At 39.8% G+C, this 22739-nt stretch overlaps 1 protein-coding gene and 1 long non-coding RNA gene across 25 annotated transcripts in view; one reads left to right on the top strand and one right to left on the bottom strand.

Moving 5' to 3' along the window:
- The window catches only part of LOC102156908, a 166219-nt gene extending 145653 nt beyond the window's left edge, over window positions 1-20566 (bottom strand). For 7 of the 20 annotated variants that reach the window (XR_005368451.1, XR_005368454.1, XR_005368453.1 and 4 more), the window contains exon 1: window positions 19816-20054. This is a non-coding gene — a long non-coding RNA (uncharacterized LOC102156908). The other 13 variants (XR_005368462.1, XR_005368461.1, XR_005368459.1 and 10 more) reach the window with 8 other exon arrangements.
- RRM2B (ribonucleotide reductase regulatory TP53 inducible subunit M2B) overlaps window positions 20044-22739 on the top strand; it is a 64107-nt gene continuing 61411 nt past the window's right edge. For 3 of the 5 annotated variants that reach the window (XM_038555244.1, XM_038555243.1, XM_038555242.1), the window contains exon 1: window positions 20773-21007. In XM_038555244.1, the coding sequence (XP_038411172.1) occupies window positions 20960-21007 (48 nt within the window). In that variant the 5' untranslated portion in view covers window positions 20773-20959. Of the gene's footprint in view, window positions 20181-20771; window positions 21008-22739 lie in introns of those variants that run through there. The other 2 variants (XM_038555245.1, XR_005368448.1) reach the window with 2 other exon arrangements.

Genomic DNA, 22739 nt, shown 5'->3' with positions numbered 1-22739 from the left:
ACATTTGAATACTACTCAGCCATCAAAAAATGAAATCTTACCATTTGCAATGATGTGGATGGAACGAGAGGATATTATGCTAAGTGAAATAAGTCAGAGAAAGACAATTATCCTATGATCTCACTCATATGGGGAATTCAAGAAAAAAAACAGGATCACAGGGGAAGAGAAGAAAAAATAAAACAAGATGAAATCAGAGAGAGAGACAAATCATAAGAAAGTCTTAATCATAGGAAACAAACTGAGGGTTGCTGGAGGGGAGGGGAGTGGGAGAACTGGGTAATGGACATTAAGGAGAGCACATGATGTAATGAGCCCTGGGTATTATATAAGACTGATGAATCACTGACTTCTACCTCTGAAAGCAATAATATATTATGTTATTACTTAATTAAAATTTTAAAAATCTACTAGAACTGATAACTGAATTCAGTAAAGTCACAGGCTATAAAATCAATGCAGAGAAATCTGTGGCATTCCTATACAATAATAATGAAGCAGAAGGTGAAATTAAGAAAGCAATCTCCCATCAAAAAAGAAAACAATCCCATTTATAATTGCACCAAAACAATACCTAGGAATAAACTTAACCAAAGAAGTGAAAGACCTGTACTCTGAAAACTATAAAATGTTGATGTAAGAAATTGAAGATGACGCAAAGAAATGGAAAGACATTCCATGCTCATGGACTGGAAGAATATTGTTAAAATGCCTATACTACCCAAAGCAATCTACACATTTAATGAGATCCCTATCAAAATACCAAGGTATTTTTCACAGTACTAGAACAAACAATCCTAAAACTTGTATTAAACCACCAATGACTCCGAATAGCTAAAGCATTTTTGAAAATCAAAAACAAAACTGGAGGTATCACAATTCCAGACTTTAAGTTATATTACAAAGCAGCAGTAATTCAAGCAGTATGTTACTGGCATTAAAATAGACACATAGATCCACAGAATAGAACAGAAATAAACTCACAATTATGGTTAATTAATTTGACATAGCAAGAAAGAATATCCAAAGGGAAAAAGTCAGTCTCTTCAACAAATGGTTTTGGGAAAACTGGACAGCCACATGCAAAAGAATGAAATTGCATCACTTTCATTGTATACAAAAATAAACTCAAAATGGATTAAAGACCTAAGCATGAGACCTGAAACCAGAAAAGTCCTTGAAGAAAGCACAGGCAGTAATCTCTCTGACATTGGCCACAGCAACATTTTTCTAGATATGTCTTCTGAGGCAAGGGAAATGAAAGCAAAAGTAAACTATTGGGACAACATAAAACTAAAAAGCTTCTGCACAGGAAAGGAAACAATCAACAAAACTAAAAGGTAACCTATGGAATGGGAGAAGATATTTGCAAGTGACTTATCTGATGAAGGGTTAGTACCTAAAATATATAAAGAACTCATACAACTCAACATCCAAAAAACAAATAATTTAAAAATGGCAAAGAAGACAGATGACACATGAAAAGATGCTCAACATCACTCAATACCAGATAAATGATAAAAACCCACAAACAAGCTATAATGAGGTATCATCTTACACCCGTCAAAATAGCTAAAATAAAAAACACAGAAACAAGTGTTGGCAAAGATGCGAAGAATGGGGAAAGCTCTTGCACAGTTGGTGAGAATGCAAATTGGTGCAGACACTGTGGAAAACAGTATTGAGGTTCCTCAAAAAGTTAAAAATAGAACTACCCTATGATCCAGTATTCATACTACTGGGCATTTATCCCCCAAAATATAAAAACACTAATTCAAAGGGATACATGCACCCCTCTGTCTATTGCAGCATTATTTACAATAGCCAAACTCTGGAAGCAGCCCAGGTGTCCATCAACAGATGAATGGATAAAGAAGATGTGGTATAGATGCATACACCACGGAGTATTATTCAGCCAGTAAAAAAGAATGAAACCTTGCAATTTGCAACATGGGAAGAGCTAGAGTATAATGCTAAGTGAAATAAGTCCGTCAGAGAAAGACAAATATATGATGTCATCCATATACAGAACTTAAGAAACAAACAAGCAAAGGAAAAAAGAGACAAATCAAGAAACAGATTCTTTTTTTTATTTTTTAAAAATATTTAAATATTTTATTTATTTATTCACGATAGACAGAAAGAGAGAGAGGCAGAGACACAGGCAGAAGGAGAAGAAGGCTCCATGCAGGGAGCCCAACGTGGGACTCCATCCCGAGTCTCTGGGATCACACCCTGGGCCAAAGGCAGGCGCCAAACCGCTGAGCCACCCAGGGATCCCAGATTCTTTTTTTTTTTTTTAAAGATCTTATTTTACAGAGAGAGAGCAAGCACAAGCAGGGAGAGCAACAGGCAGAGGGAGAGGGAAAAGCAGCCTCCCCACTGAGCAGGGAGCCCGATATGGGACTTGATCCAAGGACCCCAAGACCATGATCTAAGCCAAAGGCAGATGCTCAACCAACTGAGCCACCTGGGTGCCCCAAGAAACAGATTCTTAACTATAGAGAACAAGCTGATGGTTACTAGAGGGAGGTGGGTGGGAGGATGGAGGAGACAGAGGATGAGGATTAAAAAGTACACTTATGGGGCAGCCCCAGTGGCGCAGCGGTTTAGCGCCACCTGCAGCCCAGGGCGTGATCTTGGAGACCCAGGATCGAGTCCCACATTGGGCTCTCTGCATGGAGCTTGCTTCTCCCTCTGCCTGTGTGTGTCTGCACCTCTCTCTGTGTGTCTCTATGAATAAATAAAAACCTTAAAAAAAAAGTACACTTATGATGATAAATGAAAAAATAGAAATAAAACAAAAAACAAAAGAAGAAAAAAAAGGAACTACTAGGAACTTTCATGATTCAGAATACACTTCCTTTAGTAAGGCCCTTCTTTCATGGTTAGGAGTAAATGAGCCTATGATTAGATATCTCTCTTTAACTTTAAGATACTGTAGAATCCACTGACAACACAATAGCTACCCAACAAAAATATTTATACTCTCTGGTCAAAGTTGTTCTTGGAGAAAGGATAGTCTTAATATCTTTTAGTTGACCAAAGAAGTGTCTGTGCTGTAGCCAACACCACCTGCTGCACCTGCACTAACATTTCTGGGGAAGTTGGAACTCAGTTACACAGATCACTGAGCAAGGCACTAGGGTGACTCCTTCATTAGGGTCTTTCTTTGATTTGATTTTGACTGGGTTTGGATCATGGGTACCATGTTCCAAAGTGTACTCCAAACACTGGTAACTATCCTCCATATTATAATCAAAATAACTCCCTTGTGCATTGTATTCTCAAAAGCTTTGAATGCATGTTTATAGCTGCTAAACACCAAGAAAACGATCTCCCTAACACTGGGACATCAGAAAAGGGATGAAGAGAATGACCAATTTAAGGGCTATGAATCTAAAGCCCTGACCTGCATCTCACAGGGGTTAAGCAAAAATGCCACAAACTGTGGATGTCACACAAAAGAACCAAGAAAAGCTGTAAGCAATAGTTAAGCGTGGTGCTAATGCCTTAAAATTTGATCACATCTTTCAGTTAAACTGAATCTTATCAAAAGGGGAAAACTATTAAAAAGAAACAAGAGGCCCAAAAAGGCATCACACATTGCATAACCAAAGCTTAATGTCTAACCTATGTGCAGTTTCATTTTTCTCCAGAAATATAATCTTAACTGTCAATTTGGAATTTCCTGGTCATCCACAATGTGGTTATCTGCTACATCCTTTTCCTGTTTATAAAAGCCTTCCATCAGGTACAGGTCCTTGGAGCTCCCCTCTATTTGCTAGAGATAGAATTTGAGTCATTGAATAATGCCAATTAGATTTCCAAATTTACTCAGTGGATTTTTGTTATTTAACAGATAACTATCCTTTTTCTTATTAGTTTGCATTGTTTTATGCATCCAGTGAATCAACTCTGCAGCTGGATCCACCTCTAGATTGCATTGGTAACTTTTACCTTAGTAACTTAGTATAGGCACAGCTACTGCTCCATACCATGTGTGACCACGTGGCCACCCAAGAAACAAAGGTTCTTCATGCCCTACTTTCATCTTTTCTCTTTCTCAACATTCTCAAGACCAGGATCAAGCTAGCACATCCCACTTCTGACACCAATAAAAGGTTCTGATTGCCCAATTCCAGTGTGTGGGTTGGGGGGTGTTCCCCTACATCACCAAAAAATCCACTGACAATAACTGATGTTCTACAATTCAACTCAATTCTGACACTATCTGGAGATAGCATTCATTATATTTCACAGGTAAAGGGCTCAGTCCCCCAATATTGTCCTTCACTTCAGATGTTGATTGCAAGTGCAAGTTTTTACCTCAACTTCTGATTGACCAGCTGTAAATCAGAGGGTTTCTTCAACCCCCTGCTTGAATTCAAATGATTTGCTAGAGTGACTCATTAAACTCAGAGAAATATTTTGCTTACTAGGTCACTGGTTTATTATAAAAAGATATAACTCAGGAAAAGCCAGGTAGAAGATAAGCATAGAACAGAACATGGGGAAAGAGTGCAGAGCGCTCAAGCCCACTCCAAGTATGTGATTCTTCCTGCGTCTCCACAGGTTCACCAACCTGGAAGCTCTCAGAACCCTGTCAAGTTTTTATGGTCAATTCTTTGCATAGGTATGGTTGATTAAATCATTGAATATTGATAATTTATTTAACCTCTCAGCCCTTCTTCTCTTCCAGGGGTTGGGGAGTGGAACTGAAATTTCCAATCCTTTAATCAGATGGTGTCCCTTGGCAACTACTCACCATCCTTAGATGCAGTCCAAGAGTTACCACATTAACATAACAAAAGAAACCTTGATCACTCTCATCACTTAAGGAATTCCAAGGGTTTTAGGAACTCTGTGCCAGAAATGGGACAAAGACCAAATATATGGGTTTTTTTTCCCAAATATATATTTGTTATAAATCACAGTAGCATACTCATAGACCAATACAGCATTCCAATGTGGATCTGGTTGTACTCTTATGACAAAACAGTACTCTTATGAAAAAATAGATTCATCTATTTTTTTTTTTTTGCTAAAGACTTCTTTTTTTAAGATTTTATTTAGGAGAGAGTGGGGGAGAGAGTGAGAGTGCACATGAGTGGAGGAGGGAGGAGAAGCAGGGAGCCCGCTGAGCAGAGAGCCCAATGTAGGGCTCGATTCCAGGACCCTGGGATGATGACCTGGGCTGAAGGCAGATGCTCAACTAACTGAGCCATCCAGGTACTCTCCTGCCAAATATTTCTAAAAAAAATGTATTTGTCATTCAGTAACTTTCCTGAAGGATAATAATTAAGATTGTGGAGATGTGGGAATTTTCTAAAATCAACCTTGGCACTTACTTTTAAGTCTGTCTTAAAATGAAAGATACTATATACAATGAAAAGCTAACTTTTTAATCTTTTCTCATAAATTGTAACAAAAGTTAATTTAAAAGTGCTTTTAAAGAACTCCTAACTCTGGGAAATAAGGGGTAGTGCAAGGGGAGGTGGGCAGGTGGACGGGGTGACTGGGTGATGGGCACTGAGGGGGGCACTTGATGGGATGACCACTGGATGTTATACTATATGTTGGCACGTCAAACTCCAATAAAAAAATACAAAAAAATAAAAAATAAAAAATAATAATATGCTTTCTTCAAGGGGAGGATGAAATTTGGCTATTTATGAAGATTAATGCACCATTATTCTATTGCAAACTTATAGCATGGTTATGTTTATATATGTTTTGAGTACTAAGAGTTAGGTCTAAGAAAGTAATTTGGTAAACAAAGTGCCTCAAGCTCTCAGCTAACTATATTTAAATATTTTGTTTGTGTAATGAAATCACAGGTATTGTTATGACCTATAGATATGGAAGGCTTATGTGATTATCACTTCTGAGGCATTCCTTTGGTGCCATTAAGTAACAAACACCTAATTTTATGTTATGTTTCCTTATGAATTCTGCCCACATAAAAACATGATAAAACTCTCAATTACCAAGAAATATATTAGGGTGGGAGAGTGAAAATAAAGCAGAAATAACAGCGACTCAAAAAGCAAGCATCCAAGTCCAACTACAATAATGAAAGCAGAGCATTTGATTCTTAGAGTGATCAAGTTGCTGCTTCACGAAAGATTAGAAGTGGCAAATTCAAATCAAGGAAGATATCAAACATTCAAAAACACAGCAGGATGGAATCACTTATTGTAGAAACATTTGGCAGTGTTGGCAAAGGTCTCTGAGAAGACATTTGACCCATGAGTGGTACTTGGGCAATGAAAGGCTCCTCACACCCTCTCCTGTTGCAACGTGGGTTCCACTTGCCTTCCCTACTCCCAAAGGATGCTCCAAGGACATAGCCTTGAGGTAGTGCTGTGATGTTGAGAACACCTGAGGTATATGTGACTGAATCTAGTTAAAGCCTCTATATAAACTTTTAAGATTTGGCGGGCAGGTGTGAGAATCTGCTCTTCTTGCTGCTGCCCAAGACAAGCTTTTTATGTAAGTTCCCTTTGCTGATTAAAACTGTCACCTACCAAACTGGAGTGGTTTTTGTTTTTGTTTTGTTTTGTTTTGTTTTTGGCCTCTCTCTGTCTTCAGTACAGGGGCTGGTTTCAGATTTCACCTAGGAAGCTCCCAAGGTGGTTGCCAACCAACAGGTAATTCCAGGTCTATAAGTCTGAACACTACAAACAAACATCAGTGTGTCTGCTACACAAGGATGACATGCTGGCAGCCCTACTAATTATATAATAGCATCTAAGGCTAACCAATAATTACTTCCAACTCAGAATAATTATTCATTTCACTAAAAACTATTCTATATATGTTGGAAGAAGGCACAGAAGCATACACTTTATTTAAAAAGGTATATCCAAAGTTGGTAAGGTTCAGGATATTTTTAAAAATTCTATAAGCTGAAATACAGGGCCTCAAACAAAGCACTCACATGTATTGAATGAAAGAAACAATTTATTCCTTAAAGGTGTCTAATAGAAAAGGAACTACTATATTATTTACAATAAACTAAGTAGTAAAGTACAATAGAGAAAAAGTCATGGTCCCTGGTTGGCTTGGATAACTAATGTAAGTTTTCCTGATTATATGAACTTTTTGGAAGTACCTTATGATCACAAAACACATTCATTCTCTTAATTTTTAAATAAAATTTTAACAGAACTATTAAATACAGGCAGAAAAAACTGGCCAACATTATTTTTTAGGTAGAGCAGCTGAAAATTGAAATGATTTGAGGAAGTGAAAGAGGAGAACCAAGATTTTCATGCTTTTGTCTTTCTGCACTTTTCCCCTACCACATGCATTAGACCTCTGGAAGCCCATAAGAGTCACAAAGCCCAGTTTCTCACCCATAACTATTACCTAAAGTTTCAAAGGCACAATTCCCCCCATCCAAGCACTACCTGAAATTAGTTCACTGGCTTATTGTTTAACTTTTTCAGTGACTCTATCCTTGTTTACTTATTTTAAGCCAAGTACTTAGAATGATACCTGGCCCAAATAATTTATGAATAAATTACCTAGTTCCCAAATTAGAAACACAGAGTCATCCTTAATTTCTTCTTTACCCCCACTTTCAAATTAACCATCAAATTCTATAGTTATTAAATCCTTATTTCTTGAATTTGCCTACTTCTCTCCAGGTCTACAATCCTTATCTAATTTGCCTACAATACCAGCCTACATTACTTCAACTGGTTTCTCTGTTGTTTTGCTCCCCTTCAATATGCAGAGATACAGCAATCTTTCTAAAATGCATATTAATCATGTCATTCACCAGTTTAAAATATATTGACTACACATGGCCCTTAAAGTCCAGACTCCTTAATATAACATAAAGGTCTCTTCATGATTAGAATCCTGTTTTACAGCCTTATCTTTACTTGATCCCTTATTATACTGAAAGACTTGCAGTCCTCTGATAGGTTACGTCCTCTCTCACCTTGGGGCCTGTCCACATACTGCTTGATGTTACTGCCTTTTCTTCATAGATCTTCATCTTGGAATGGTTAATTCTTATTCATACTGCAGAATGTGATTTAGCCACCTCCCTCAGCAGCTCTCCCTGACCTGCCTTCCACCTGCCCTCTCTGCAAAGCTGGTTTAGATGCTTCCAGAACAGTGTATTTGCTTGATGTCCCCCTCTAGCCTTTAAGTTCTTTAAGAATTGTGGCTCATTTACCTTTGCCTCTCCAGTGCCCAGGATGTTTATACTTATTAAATGAATTAATAAATTTTAGTGACCAACTTCACTCCAATTTAGGAACATAATGTTGTAATCTCACTGTTCATTTTTATCACCAGGAGCTATGTACCTCTGAAATGTTAAGTTTTATTTTACCATCCTCTGACCAAAAACTATCCTTCCAGTGCTTTCACACTTGTAAGTAAAAGAAAGTGACCCTGCTTCTTTTATTCTGCATTCAGCCTAAACATGTCAACAACCTACTCTGAAGTAGTTAAAGGGGGTAAAATTTTTTATACTGTACTTAAAGCAAAACCACCCCCCCAAAAAAAAACTGCTTCCCAATTTTTTTTGAGACAAACGCTTTATTTATGGTGAATATAAAGTATGGCTAAGTATGGCTTTGATGTTGGCAGAGCTAGATCATATCTATGGGCTGAGCCTGTCACTTCTGGGCCATATTACTAGATACCTCCAGTTGGACTGGTCACAGGCATCATGATCTAAACATGTCCAAAATGGGTAAGAAATTTTTCCTGTTAACCCTGCATGGATGAAAGGCTTGCTAACTGCCTAGTCTCTTGACCAGAAATTTGTAGTTACCCTAGAATCATCCCTCATCTACTCCATATGACTGCTGATCAAATCATCTTGAGTTTATCTACTTAATTCACATGTACATCTCCTTGCTGTATTTCCACTGCCACAGTCTTATTCCAAACTTGTATTATCCTGCACCTGGCCTATTCCAATTAGCTCCAAGTTGATACCCCCACCTTTAAATTTGCCTTTTCTCCCCACACTGAAGGATTTCTGCATGATAATTTAGCATAAAACCATCTACTCTAGAGATTTTATTTTTTTACTTTTTATTTTTTTAAAGCATTTTATTTATTTATTCATAGAGACACACAGAGAGAGAGATGCAGAGACACAGGCAGAGGGAGAAGCAGGCTCCATGCAGGGAGCCCGATGTGGGACTCGATCCCGGGTCTCCGGAATCACACCCTGGCCTGAAGGTGGCGCCAAACCCGCTGAGCTACCAGGGCTGCCCCTAATCTAGAGATTTTAAAGCTAGGGTTCAGATCTGCCAATTTTGTGCAAGGGTTTTATTTTGATTTTTAATAAATATCATAGATTATCTGGATGACCATTTATAATGGTATTGATGTCAAGCAATATTCGTTTTATTTTTTATTTTTATTTATTTATTTTTTTTATGATAGTCACAGAGAGAGAGAGAGAGAGGCAGAGACACAGGCAGAGGGAGAAGCAGGCTCCATGCACCGGGAGCCTGATGTGGGATTCGATCCCGGGTCTCCAGGATCGCGCCCTGGTCCAAAGGCAGGCGCTAAACCGCTGCGCCACCCAGGGATCCCGCAATATTCGTTTTAATGATTAAAGTTAAGTAGGCAAATTTAATATACGAAGGATGCATTTGAGGGCCACTTGGTAGTGCAGTTGGTTGGGCATTAGACTCTTGCTTTCTGCTCAGTTGTGGTCTTGGGGTTGTGGGATTGAGCCCTGCATCAGATTCTCTCAGCGTGGAGTTGGCTTGAGACTCTCTCTGCCCCTCCTCTCTATTCTCTCTCTCAAAAACAGATTTTTTTTTTAAGATTTTATTTATTCATGAGAGGCAGAGAGAGAGAGAGAGGCAGAGACACAGGCAGAGGGAGAAGCAGGCTCCATGCAGGGAGCCCGATGAGGGACTCGATCCTGGGACTCCAGGATCATACCCTGGGCCAAAGGCAGGTGCTAAACTGCTGAGGCACCCAGGGATCCCCCAAATAATTCTTTAAAAAAATAAATAAATGATGCATTTTTTCCTAATGAAAGGCAAGTGATCTATAGAGATACTGTTGTGGGAAAATGGAGTCCTCTAACCTATGACTGGAACGTAAATGATCATACTTCATTAGTAGTTACTATAAAATACACATTGATGCCATACAGTTTCTGGAAAACATTCATTGCTTAATGTCATAAATTTGAATTTTACCATTCCTATAGTTTTGTTTGCACTTATTACTTTTTAGGTGTATAAAGTTCTAAGAATAGGTAGTTTATAACTGGTCTTATGTTTCTAAATACTTAAGTACCAACATATAATTTAATACTGAATGGCTGTAAGAACTTTTTTCTTTAAAATAGTTTCAGACAAAAAAAAAAAAAAAAGGTTTCAGAATCAAGTATCAAGTGTGAGAAATGAGGATCTACCCACTGAATGATATACAGTAAGGGTATCTTGAAATTACACATATTCTGTACCATAGGCTAAATTGCCTTTTTTGTCATTACCACAGAAATCTTTGTGAGTAGAATAGAGGCTGTTCCAGTTACTATGGTTGCAAAACAAATTATGCCCAAATTTAGCAGTATAAAACAACTCTTTATTATGCTCATAAATTCTGTAGTGTAGGAATTTAGACACAACGCAGTCATGACATCTTGTCTCTGCTCCAAGACGTCTGGGGTTTCAAGTAGAAGACTTGATGACTAAGGGCTAGAATCCTCTGACCGTTTGTGCATTCACACATCTCGAAGTTGATGCTACTTCTTGGTTGGTTGCCTCAGTTCCTTCCCACATAGACATCTCCATGTCATCTCTCTTTGTGGGCTAGTTTTTGGCTTCCTTAGAATGGTACTTAAGTTCCAAAGGCAAGAAAGAGAAAGAACCAGGAAAACACTGTCTATATTGTATACTTTATGAGCTAGAGCTGAGGTCATGTATTTGTTGAAAGTCACTCACTCCAATAGAACAGAATGAAAAGCCCACAAATAAACTTATGAGTATACAGTTAACTAATATTTAAGAAGGGACTCAAGAATACTGAATGGAAAAAAAAATTGCCTCTGGAATAAACACTCCTGGGAAGATTGGATATTCACATGTAAAAAAGTGAAACTAGACTTCTATATTACATCACTCACAAAAATTACCTCAAAATAGATTAAAAACTTAAATATAAAACCTGAAGTCATAAAACTCCTAGAAGAAAATATAGGAAAAGAGTTCTTGGACATGGGTCTTGGCAATGATTTTTTTGATAGGACACCTAAAGCACAAGCAACAAAATAAAAAAAAAAAAAAAACAAGTGGGACTACATCAAACAAAAAAGCTTCTGCATAGCAAAAGGAATGATTAACAAAATGAAAATACAACCTACAGAATGGGGGAAAATAATTACAAATAAAAAATCTGATAAAAGGTTAATATCCCAAATATATAAAGAACTCACACAACTAAGAAAGCAAATAATTCAATTTAAAAATGGTCAAAGGACCGGAATAGACCTTTTCCCAAAGAAGATATAGGAATGGCCAATAGGTACATGAAAAGATGCTCAACATCACTAATCATCAGGGAAATGCAAATCAAAACCACGAGATATTATGTCACACCAGTTAAAACAGCTAGCATCAAAAAGACAAGAGATAAACACTAGAATGACATGGAAAAAAGGGAGGTGCAACTGTAAATTGGTACAGTCATGATGGAAAACAAAATAGAGGTTCTTCAAAAAATTAAAAATAGAACTACTGTATGATCCAGCAATGCCACTTCTGGGAATATATGTGAAGGAAATGAAAACACTATGTTGAAGAGATACCTCCATCTCCATGTTCATAGAAGCATTATTTACAACAGCCAGGGAAGGTATGGAAACTTAAGTGTCTGTTACTAGATGAATGGATAAAGAAAGTGTGATATATATATTATATACATATATAATGAAATATTACTCAGCCATTAAAAGGAGGAAATCTTGACATTTGCGACATGAATGGACCTTCAGGCCATTTACCCATTTACCATCATACTATAGGTGAAACAAGTCAGAGAAAGACAAATACTGTATGATCTCATTTACATGTAAATTTTTTTTTTTTTACATGTAAAGTCCTAAACGAAACAAACTCATGGAAAAAGAGATCAGATTTCTGGTTACCAGAGGTGAAGGGTAGGAGGAGGAATTGGATAAAGGTGGTCAAAAGGTACAAAATTTCAACTATAAGATAAATAAATACTAGAGGCATAACATACAACATGATGACTGTAGTTAATACTGCTATATGATATATATAAAAGACTATAAATCCTAAGAGTTCTCATCGGAAGGAGAAATACTTATTCTTTTTTGTATCAATAGGAAATGATGATGTTAACTAAACTTGAAATAACAATTTCACAACTTATATAAGCCAAATCATTATGGTATGCACCTTAAACTCACACAATGCTATATGTCTATTATATCTTAATAAAGCCGAGGTGGGGGATAAAGTCACTAAGAACAGCTTATATTCAAAGGGAAGTATCTTAGTCTGTTATGGTTGCTATAACAAAATACCACAGATTAGTTGGTTTATAAAAAAAAACAAACATTTCTCACTGTTCTACAGGCTAGAAATCAGAGTAGGGTGCCAGTTTGATGGAGTTAGTGCCTTCTTCTGAAGAGTCATAGACTTCTCACCGTACCCTCACATGACTGAAAGGGCTAGGGAGCTCTCTCTGGAGCCTCTTTCATAAGAGCACTAATACACTAAATTCTCCATTCAAAAGACATAGAATGGCTGAATGGATTTAAAAAACAAACAAGACTCATTTATAGACAGCTTACAAGTCAGATGTAAAAACATACCAGACTAAAAGTGAAAAGATGGAAAAAGATATTCCAAGCAAATGGAAACCAAAAGAAAGCTGGAGTAGATATACCTTTAATAGACAAAACAGACTTTCTTAAAGACTAATAAGAGACAAAGAAGAGCATGACATAATGAAAACAGGGATTAATCCAACAAGATATAACATTTATAAATATTTATGTACCCAAAATAGCACCTAAATATATAAAGCAAATATTAACATATCTAAAGGAAGACACAATAATACAATAATAGCAGGGGACTTTAATACCCTGTTTATATCAATGGATATAAATCATCTATACAGAAAAATCAAGAAGGAAACATTGGCTTTAAATGACGTTAGACCAAGTGGACTTAATAGATATATACAGAACACCCAAAAGCAACAGGATACATGTTCTTTTCAAGTGCAGATGGAACATTCTTCAGGACAAATCATATGTTAGGCCACAAAACACATCTTAAATTTAAAAAGACTAAAATCATATCAAGCATCTTTTCTGATGACAGTGGTATAAAACCAGAAATCAATTCCAAGTAAAAAATGGAAACATTCATAAATATGTGGAGGTTAAACAACATGCCACTGAATAATCAATGAATCAAAGAAGAAATCAAAAGAAATTTAAAAATACCTTGATTACACAGTGAGGGAAACCATCAACAAAATGAAAAAGCAACCTACTGCTACAAATGATATATCCAATAAAGGGCTAATTCAAAATATACTGTGGCATCCAACACCAAAAAAAAACAAACAACATGATTTAAAAATAGGCAGAGGACGTGAATAGACATTTTCCCAAAGAAGATATACAGAGGGTCAACATGAAAAGATCCTCAACATCATTAATCATCAGGGAGATGCAAATCAAAACCACAATGAGCTAGTATCTCAGACCTGTCTGAATGGTAAGTCAGTGTCAAGACAATAACAAGTGTTAGTCAGGATGTGGATAAAAGGGAAAAAGGGAACCCTTGTGTAGTGTTGGTGGAATGTAACCATTATGTAAAACAATGTGGAGATTCCTCATTTTATTAAAAATAAAATTATTTTATTAAAAATAAAAATACCACACAATACCACTTCCAGGTATTTACCTTAAGAAAATGAAAACACTAATTTGAAAAGATATATGCACCCCTATGTTCACTGCAGCATTATTTACAATAGCCAAGATATGGAAGCGACCCAAGTGTCCATAAATAGATGAATGGACAAAGGTGTGGTGCATACACACACACACACACACACACACACACACACACACACACACTGGAATATTACGTGGCCATAAAAAAAGAATGAAATCTGGCATGTGTAACATGATGGACCTAGAGGGTATTATGCTAAGTGAAATAAGTCAGACTAAGACAAATGCCATATGATTTCACATATATGTGGAATCCAAAAAAACAAAACAGAAACAGACACACATACAGAGAATAAACTGGTGGTTGCTAGAGGCGGAGGGATGAGCGAAACAGGCAAAGGGGATTAAGAAGTACAAACTTCCAGTTCTAACTTAAGTTATAACCTAAGTCATGAGGGTATAAAATACACCATTGGGAATATAGTCAATAATAATGTAATAACTTTGTATGGTGACAGATGGTAACTATATTTATTGTTATTTTCATACTGTATATAAATGTTAAATTACTATGTTGTACACCTGAAACTAATATTGTCTATCAACTATGTTTCGATTAAAAATAAATTTTAAAAATATCTTGAGACAAATGAAAATACAACATGAAAATTTATGGGTGTAGCAAAAGCACTTTTTTTAAAAAAAAGTATTTATTTATTTATTTGAGAGAGAGAGAGAGAGAGAGAACACCAATATGCAAGTGGGGGGAGGGAGAGGGACAAGCAGACGCTATGAGTGCAGAGCCTGACATGGGGCTCAATCTCATAACCCTGAGATCATGACCTGAGCCAAAATCAAGAATAGGGGCACCTGAGTAGCTCAGTAGTTGAGCGTCTGCCTTCAGCTCAGGGCATGATCCTGGCATCCTGGGATCCAGTCCCCCAGTAGGCTCCCTGCAGGGAGCCTGATTCTCTCTCTACCTACATCTCTGCCCCTCTGTCTGTCTCTCATAAATAAATAAAATCTTAAAAAAAAAATCAAGAGTAGGACACTTAACATACTGAGCCACCCAGGAGCCCTAGCAAAAGCATTTAGAAGAGGTAAGTTCATAGTGATAAGTGCCTACATTGAGAAATAAGAAAAATTACAGCAGAAAAAAATGAAAGAGACTTAAAAGACAATAGAGAAGATCAATAAAACTAAGAACTGGTTCTTTGAAAAGTTAAACAAAATTGGCAAATCTTTAGCTAGACTTACCAAACAAAAAAGAGGACTCAAATAAAACCAGAAATTAATGAGGAAATGTTAGAACTGGTATCACAGAAACACAAAGGATAAGAGACTACTATGAACAATTATATGCCAACAAATTTGACAATCTAGAAGAAATGGATAGATTCCTAGAAACATACATCCTACCAAGACTGAACCATAAAAAAATATAAAATCTAAACAGACCAATCACTAGCAAGGAGGCTGGTTCAGTAATCAAAAACCTCCCAACAAACAAAAGTCCCAGACCACACAGTTTCACTGAGGAATTCCATCAACAATCAAGGAAAAGTAACACTAATCCTTCTCAAACTCTACCAAAAACAGAGGGGAGAGGTCTTCCAAACTCATTTCTGAGACTAACACTACCCTACCTTGACATTAAAACCAGACAGGGATACAAGAAAATTATAGTCTGATATCCGTGCTGAACATAAATGGAAAAATCCTCAACAAAAATATTAGCAAGCCAAATTCGACAATACATTAAAAAGAGCATACACCAAGATCAAGTGGGATCTATTCCAGGGATGCAAGTATGGTTCAAGACATCTGCAAATCAATGTGATACAACAAATTAACAAAATGAAATACAAAAAAAATCACGATCATCTCAGATGATGCAGGTGGAGAAAAAGCTTTTGACCAAACAAACTCAACATCCAGGTTCCTGGATGACTCAGTCAGTTAAGTGTCTGCCTTCAGTTTAGGTCATGATCCCATAGACCTGGGACCGAGACCAACATCTGGCTCCCTGCTTGGTGTGGAGTCTGCTTCTCCGTCTCCCTCTGCCTGCTTCTCCCCCTGCTTGTGCTCTCTCTGTGTCAAACAAATAAATAAAATCTTTAACCATGTATCCATGGTTATAACCAATATCCATGTATTATAAAACTCTCAAAGTAAGTATAGAGGAAACATAACTCAACATAATAAAGGCAATATATGACAAGCCTACAGCTAACATTGCGTTCAACACTGAAGAGTTGAAAGCTTTCCTTTTAAGATCAGGAACAAAACAAGGATGCTCACTCTCGTCACTTTTATTAAATGTAGTATTGGAAGTCCTAGATGGAACAATTAGTCAAGGAAAAAAAAAAGGTATCCAAATTAGAAAGGAAGAAATAACTGTCACCATTTGCAGATGACATATTATATATAGAAAACACTATTTTATTTTATTTATTAAAATAAATTCAGTGAAGTTGCAGGATACAGAATACATAGAAAACTGTTGGTTTCTATACAATAATAATGTACTACAAGAGAAATTAGAAAATAGTCCCATTTACAATCGCATCAAAAAGAGTAAAAACCTAGGAATAAATTCAACCAAGGAGGTGAAAGACCTGCAAACTGAAAACTCTAGGATATTAATGAAAGAAATCGAAAACACAAATAAATGGAAAGATATTTTGCCCTGATGGATTGGAAGAATATTGTTAAAACGTCCATACTATTCAAAGGAGCCTATAGATTCAATGCAATCTGTATCAAAATTCCAATGGCGCATTTCACAGAAATAGAACAAACAATCCTAAAATTTATATAGAACTACAAAAGAACTTGAATAACCAAGGCAATGTTGAGAAAGAACAAAACTGGAGGCATCACACTCCCTGATTTCAAACTAGATCACAAAGCTGTAATAATCAAAACAGTATGGTATTCACTTAAAACAGACACATAGATCAATGGAAAGAATGAAGAGCCAGTAATAAACCCATACATGTATGGCCCATTAATTTACAACAAAAGATCCAAGAATGTATAATGGGGAAAGGACAGTCACTCCAATAAATGGTGTTGGGCTACATGGACAGCCACTTGCAAATGAATGACACTGGCCATGTTACACCATACACAAAAATTAACTCAAAATGGATTAAGATTTGATTAAATTAAAAATTAAGGACCGAAACCATAAGACTCTAGAAGAAAACATAAGCGGTAAGCTCCTTAACATCAGTCTTAGTGATTTTTTTTACTGGATCTGATACCAAAAGCAAAGGTAACAAACCCCAACATAAACAAGCTAAAAAGCTTCTGTACAGCAAAAGAATCCAACAACGAAATGAAAAGGCAACCTACTGGGTAAGAGAAAATACTGCGATCATATCCTTTTTAATGGGTTAGTACCAAAAATATATAAAGAACTCCTATAACTCAATACCCAAAACACACACACACAAAATCTAAGGGCACTAATTCCTTTTTTTTTTTTTTTTTTTTTTTTAAGGGCACTAATTCCATTCGTGAAGGCTCAACTCTCATGACCTAATTGATCACCTTCCAAAGGCCCTAGCTCCCGAAACAATTACCTTGGACATTAGGTTTTCAATGTGTGGATTTTGAGAGATACAAGATGTAGACCACAGAAGAGGAATTAGACTCCACCTCTTTTTATTTATTTATTTTTTAATATTTACTTGAGACTGAACATGAGGGAGCAGGGGGTGGGGATGGGGGATCAGAGGGAGAAGCAGACTCAGGCTGAGCAGGGATCCAGGTGAAGCGCTTGAGCCCAGGACCCTGAGATCATGTCCTAAGCCAAAGGCACTTGACTACTGAGCCACCCAGGTGCCCCAAGACTCCACATTTTGATGGGAAGGGTATCAAGTTTCTGGAACAGCATGTGAGATCAAAAATATTGTGGATATTCTTGGAAAATATGCCCCAGAGGCTACATGAAGATGCAGAATCCTCCTGCTTCCAGAGATCTTTCAGTTACACATTTTATATCTGCCCTATTAACTTTAAACATCTCAGAGGGAAACTAATTCATACGGCCTACTATGCACCAAGCACTGTTAAAAGCACTGTCATGTGTTTTTGCTATATTAAGATTATTCAATTCTGCTGTAAAAACTGAAAGAAACTAAGTGTGAGAGCCATTGGATTGTAAGACCTATGGAGATTCATAAGATACGTTAAGTATAAATAATAAGTTACTAACCTATGAGGCATGGTAAAGACAAAATAAATGGAACACAATTATGTTGAACATAGATAAAAATAATGGACATTTTTATCCATTAAATAAATGGATATTCATTTATGAATATCACAGAATGTGATATGTCACATTCACAGACAGAAATGGCTGGAAGGAATAAGGAGATCTAAAATATTCATGAGGTAAAGATCGTGTCATTTCCAGACTGACAACTATGTTATCCCTAAATCAGCCACCAATTGGTGACTTCCATTTTGGTCCCACATAGGCTCTTCTCAGGAAACACAGATAAAACACATAACTGCCCAGCAGGTTATTATGGGACATGTTACACCTGTGAGCACCTGCTTGCTCCTGTATCTCCAAAAGAGTAAGCTGGCTTTACCTTCTGTCTGTTGAGATCCCTTGCTAATTCTTAACTGTTTTTTTTTTTCTTTATAGGATTTGAGAGAGAGAGAGAGAGAGAATGAGAATGAGTTGGGGGCGGGGAGGGACATGCGGACTGCCCACCGAGTGCAGAGCCCTATGAGGGACTCTAACCCAGGACCCTGAGTTCATGACGTGAGCCAAAGTCAGACACTTAGCTGACTGAACCACCCAGGCACCCCTTAACTCTGGTCTTAATAACTATACCATCAGTCAGGAAATGCGATACAGCAAGGGCAGGATTATATGAACACTGAGTAACACTGAGATTTGGATCGTAGAGTCCTTCCTTTCAGTCCCTCTCCTCCCCATACCCTATCCTAACTGGGTTAACTACTCCAACTTTCTCCTCTTCATTATGTCTTAATTTAACTTAGTAAACTGTGTAATTCAAGCAACTGAATTTGATCTGAACCTTTCTGTTCCGTGATCTCTAGGATGGCCAGATTAGCAGCACAAGTGTACTTGGAAGCTACCATTGTAATTTCCCTCCTCAGTGAGTGCTTTGCAAGTGATATATGATTAAATCCACACAACGATCTTAATAGGAAGGCATTATTATTCTTATCCAACAGGTGAGGAAATGGGAGTCTCGCAGAGGCTAAGTAACTTGTCCAGCGTAGCGCAGCTAATACACAGGGCAACTAGAATTCATGCCCATCATGACACCACTCCAGGGTCCATGTTCTTTTTCACTATGTGCATTCATTTTTGTTTCTTCAATAGCCAATACGAAGCCTGACATACAGTAGATATACTGTTTGATGACTCTAACTGATATAATCCTTACTCTTAGTTTATCTACTATGTGGCCAATAAATTATCCAACCTCTTTAAGATTCGTTTCCTCACATAATTTGGCTCCTACTTAAAGTCAGTAGATGTAAAACATTTTCCTCAGCAGTTGACCCCTAGGAATTGCCTTGACAGGGATAACTGGGGACGCCTGAGTGGCTCAGTGATATAGCATCATCTGCCTTTGGCTCAGGGTGTGATGCCAGTTCCAGTTCGGGATCGAGTCCCGCATCCGGTTCCCCGCAGGGAGCCTGCTTCTCTCCCTCTGCCTCTCTCTGTGTGTCTGTCATGAATAAATAAATAAAATCTTTAAATAAATAAATAAATAAATAAACAAACAAATAAAAACTGTCATCCCCTATTCTAGGACAGATTTTACGAAGAGCTGTGGGGCATTTTCTGAGGTTCATTTTCTATCCTATCTTACCACACTTCACAAGGCCACGCGCAGAACAGGCGCACGCTGTACAAGGCAGGACAAGGTTCTCGCAACATCTCCGCTTCAAGCGACTGAATGTTTCACCTCATTTTTACTCGCTAAAGTAATTTTTTCTCCTTGGTTGGAGTTCTCTTTCCATCAGTCCCCCCCGGGAGGTGGGTGGCAGCCATTCCCACTATTGTGACTACGGGGCGCGGGGGGCGGGGCACTCTGTCGCTTCCACGTTAACGAACCTCAGTGACGTATCCTCAGGCGGCGGGTCCTCACCTGTGAGAGCAGCGGCGCTGCCGGACCCGCCTCGCAGGGGGTCCCGAAGAGGAAACGGCTATTAGAGCCCCCTTCGCCCGAGCTCGGTAGCTACTTCCAAAAGCTTTAGTCTGTGGAAAGAATCTCCCCGAGCTTCCACAATTTTCCCGAATTTAGTCCTTTCCGCCTCTCCTCCTCGACTAGAAGCCCCACCTACTCCGTTCCCACGTTTCCCTCCCTCCGGTCGCTGAAACACTACACAAGGCAGCCTCTTCTCCTCGCTGGGTTTCCTCCGCGCGGGAGCGCTCTCCGGCCGTCCTCCAGCGTGTGGGCTCGCCGCCCCGGCAGGCTCAGCACAGGCCGAGCGAGCGCGACATACCGAGCTCCCGAGGACGGCTCCACCGGAGAGGCGGCCGGGCGCGTTCGGGCTCCGCCCGCAGCAGGGAGACGGCCGAGGGCCGAGGGCCGAGGGCCGAGGGCCGAGGGCCGGGAGGCGGGGCCCGCGGGTTCCCGGCGAGTTCCTCTAGGGGCGGGGCCTCCCGGGGGGCGGGGCCTAGGGCCGGGGAAGCGGGGTCCACGCGAGGGTGGTGCGGGGTTGGCGGAGGCCGAGAGATGGCCTCCGGCCGCGGGGCGGGGGGCGGGGGGCGGGGGGCGGGGCCGGCCGGAGCAGGCGGTACCCAAAGGCGCGGGGGCGGGGCTGGGCCGGCGCCGGGAGAGCCGCTCAATCCGGGGGCGAGAAAGCGCAGCCGGCGGGAGTAGGAGGGGTCTGTGCCGCCGGAGGCGGGGCGGGCTCGGGGACCCGCGGGCCACCTGGGCTCTGCCGGAGTTGGAGGTGGCCGGAGGCTCTCGGTTGCTCAGCTCCCGTGGCTCTGGCGGAGTCTGCGCGATGGGGGACCCGGAAAGGCCGGAAGCGGCCAGGCCCGAGCCAGATGAGGTAAAGGTTGCTGCGGTTCCCTGCCCCGCCCCATAGGCACGCCTGGCCGTTAGGTCGCAGGTTGCAGCGGGGACCTGCGAGGGGACCTGCGAGGGGACCTGCGAGGGGACCTGCGAGGTGCAGGACCGCAACACGGTCGGCAGCCCCGGGCAGGCCCAGCCGCGAGCCGTCGCCGCAGCCTGGTTCCGTGGTTGTGAGTGCCCGAGAGGCCGCCTCCGGGGAGGGGTGACGAGGGGGCCGGGGTTCTGCGCGCTGGGTCCGCTCCGGGGCCGGCCGAGGGCGACGCTGAGGTTTCAGGCCGGGCGGAGGAGCGGAGGAGCGCCTCGCGCCCGCGTGCCCCTCGCAGTCGGCCCAGCGCCGTGCTCCCGTCTTTGCGCGTCTGGAGCCCTGCCTGGGAGCGCCCAGACGAGGGATGGGGGCAGGTGGACCTGCTGGAGAGATGCATCCCACCTCTGAGATGATTAAAAGGAGTCGGAAGCCTGTGGACACCGACACGGGTGGCTGGAGTGGTGATGATAGTAGAAGGGCGACGGCAAGGCCTCACAACAATGAAAAATCTCCGGTTAGGAGGCCACAGTGGCTCAGACTGGGCCACTTAACGAGCAGCGACTCTTTGGGGTGTCGCTTTCTTCATTTATACAGTGGAAGTGATACTGACCTCAGACGATTAAGGCAAAGGCTTTATGCAAAGCGCCACGGAAATTGTGGGTGCATCCAAAAACCCAAGTTAACATGTTTATCTGCGTCTATAATAGAAGTACATAACAACAGTAAATCAGTGTATTCGACTGTTGTACGGTAGTTCAAATAGTTGCTCTGTGATTTTCATGCCCTGTTACTTCGCGAATACATCTAAACCATTTATTTGTGTACAAGAGAAATACTTTTTTGTATTGATCTTGGACCTGTTGGCTGTGTGTGATGTCTTTGTTTTAACAGTTGCAGCTTACAGAGACTCATACTCAACCCCAGATTTATTTAGAAGGTTGTAGAGTCCCAATTTGGGGTTTTATATTATTTGATTTTGATTCTGTAAACATTTAGTAACTAGTTAACAAGTTGTAAATATCCCTCAAACTTTTTCTTCCCTCTTGTTTTCTTCCCCTTTTGAAACAAACTGAGTACCAATTTCGTCACTTGAAAAGGACATTTCAGACTTGTCTTTTTCTGCTAATGGCACCAACACTGTTCAGACTCAACACCTGGAAGTTAACTTTTTTTTTAAGATTTTATTTATTTATTCATAAGAGACACAGAGAGAGAGGGAGAGGCAGAGTTGCAGGCTCGCTGTGGGAGCCCAATGCAGGACTCGATCCCAGGACCCCAGGATCATGACCAGAGCCAAAGGCAGACACTCAACCACTGAGCCACCCAGGTGCCCCATGGAAGTTAACTTTTACTTATTATACCTTTCTCAATGTCATAGGCCCACAAAGAGGCAGATTTTAACTCTAGAATGAATTCTAGTGAGCATCTGGTCCAAAAGTTTTTAACTTGAGTCACAAGAATGCCTCAAGCACTTTGTTTCTCTAGATAGATGGTTCTAGATGGTTCAGCATAGGCCATCTGCATTAGAGTCAACCTGGAGTTGTAAAAAATGTAGATTACTGGGCCTACATTCCAGACAAGGTAAATCAAGATCTCGTGGGAGGGTCTGGGACAGCAATTTTAACAAGGACGTCAGGTGATACTGATTCACATTTTTTAAGAAGCACTTCTTTGAAGGGTTCGT

Source organism: Canis lupus, chromosome 13 (assembly GCF_011100685.1).
Source record: "Canis lupus familiaris isolate Mischka breed German Shepherd chromosome 13, alternate assembly UU_Cfam_GSD_1.0, whole genome shotgun sequence".
Taxonomy (NCBI): Eukaryota; Metazoa; Chordata; class Mammalia; order Carnivora; family Canidae; genus Canis; species Canis lupus.
Note: the sequence above shows the minus strand (reverse complement) of the source record. Positions and strands in the feature narration are given on the sequence as shown.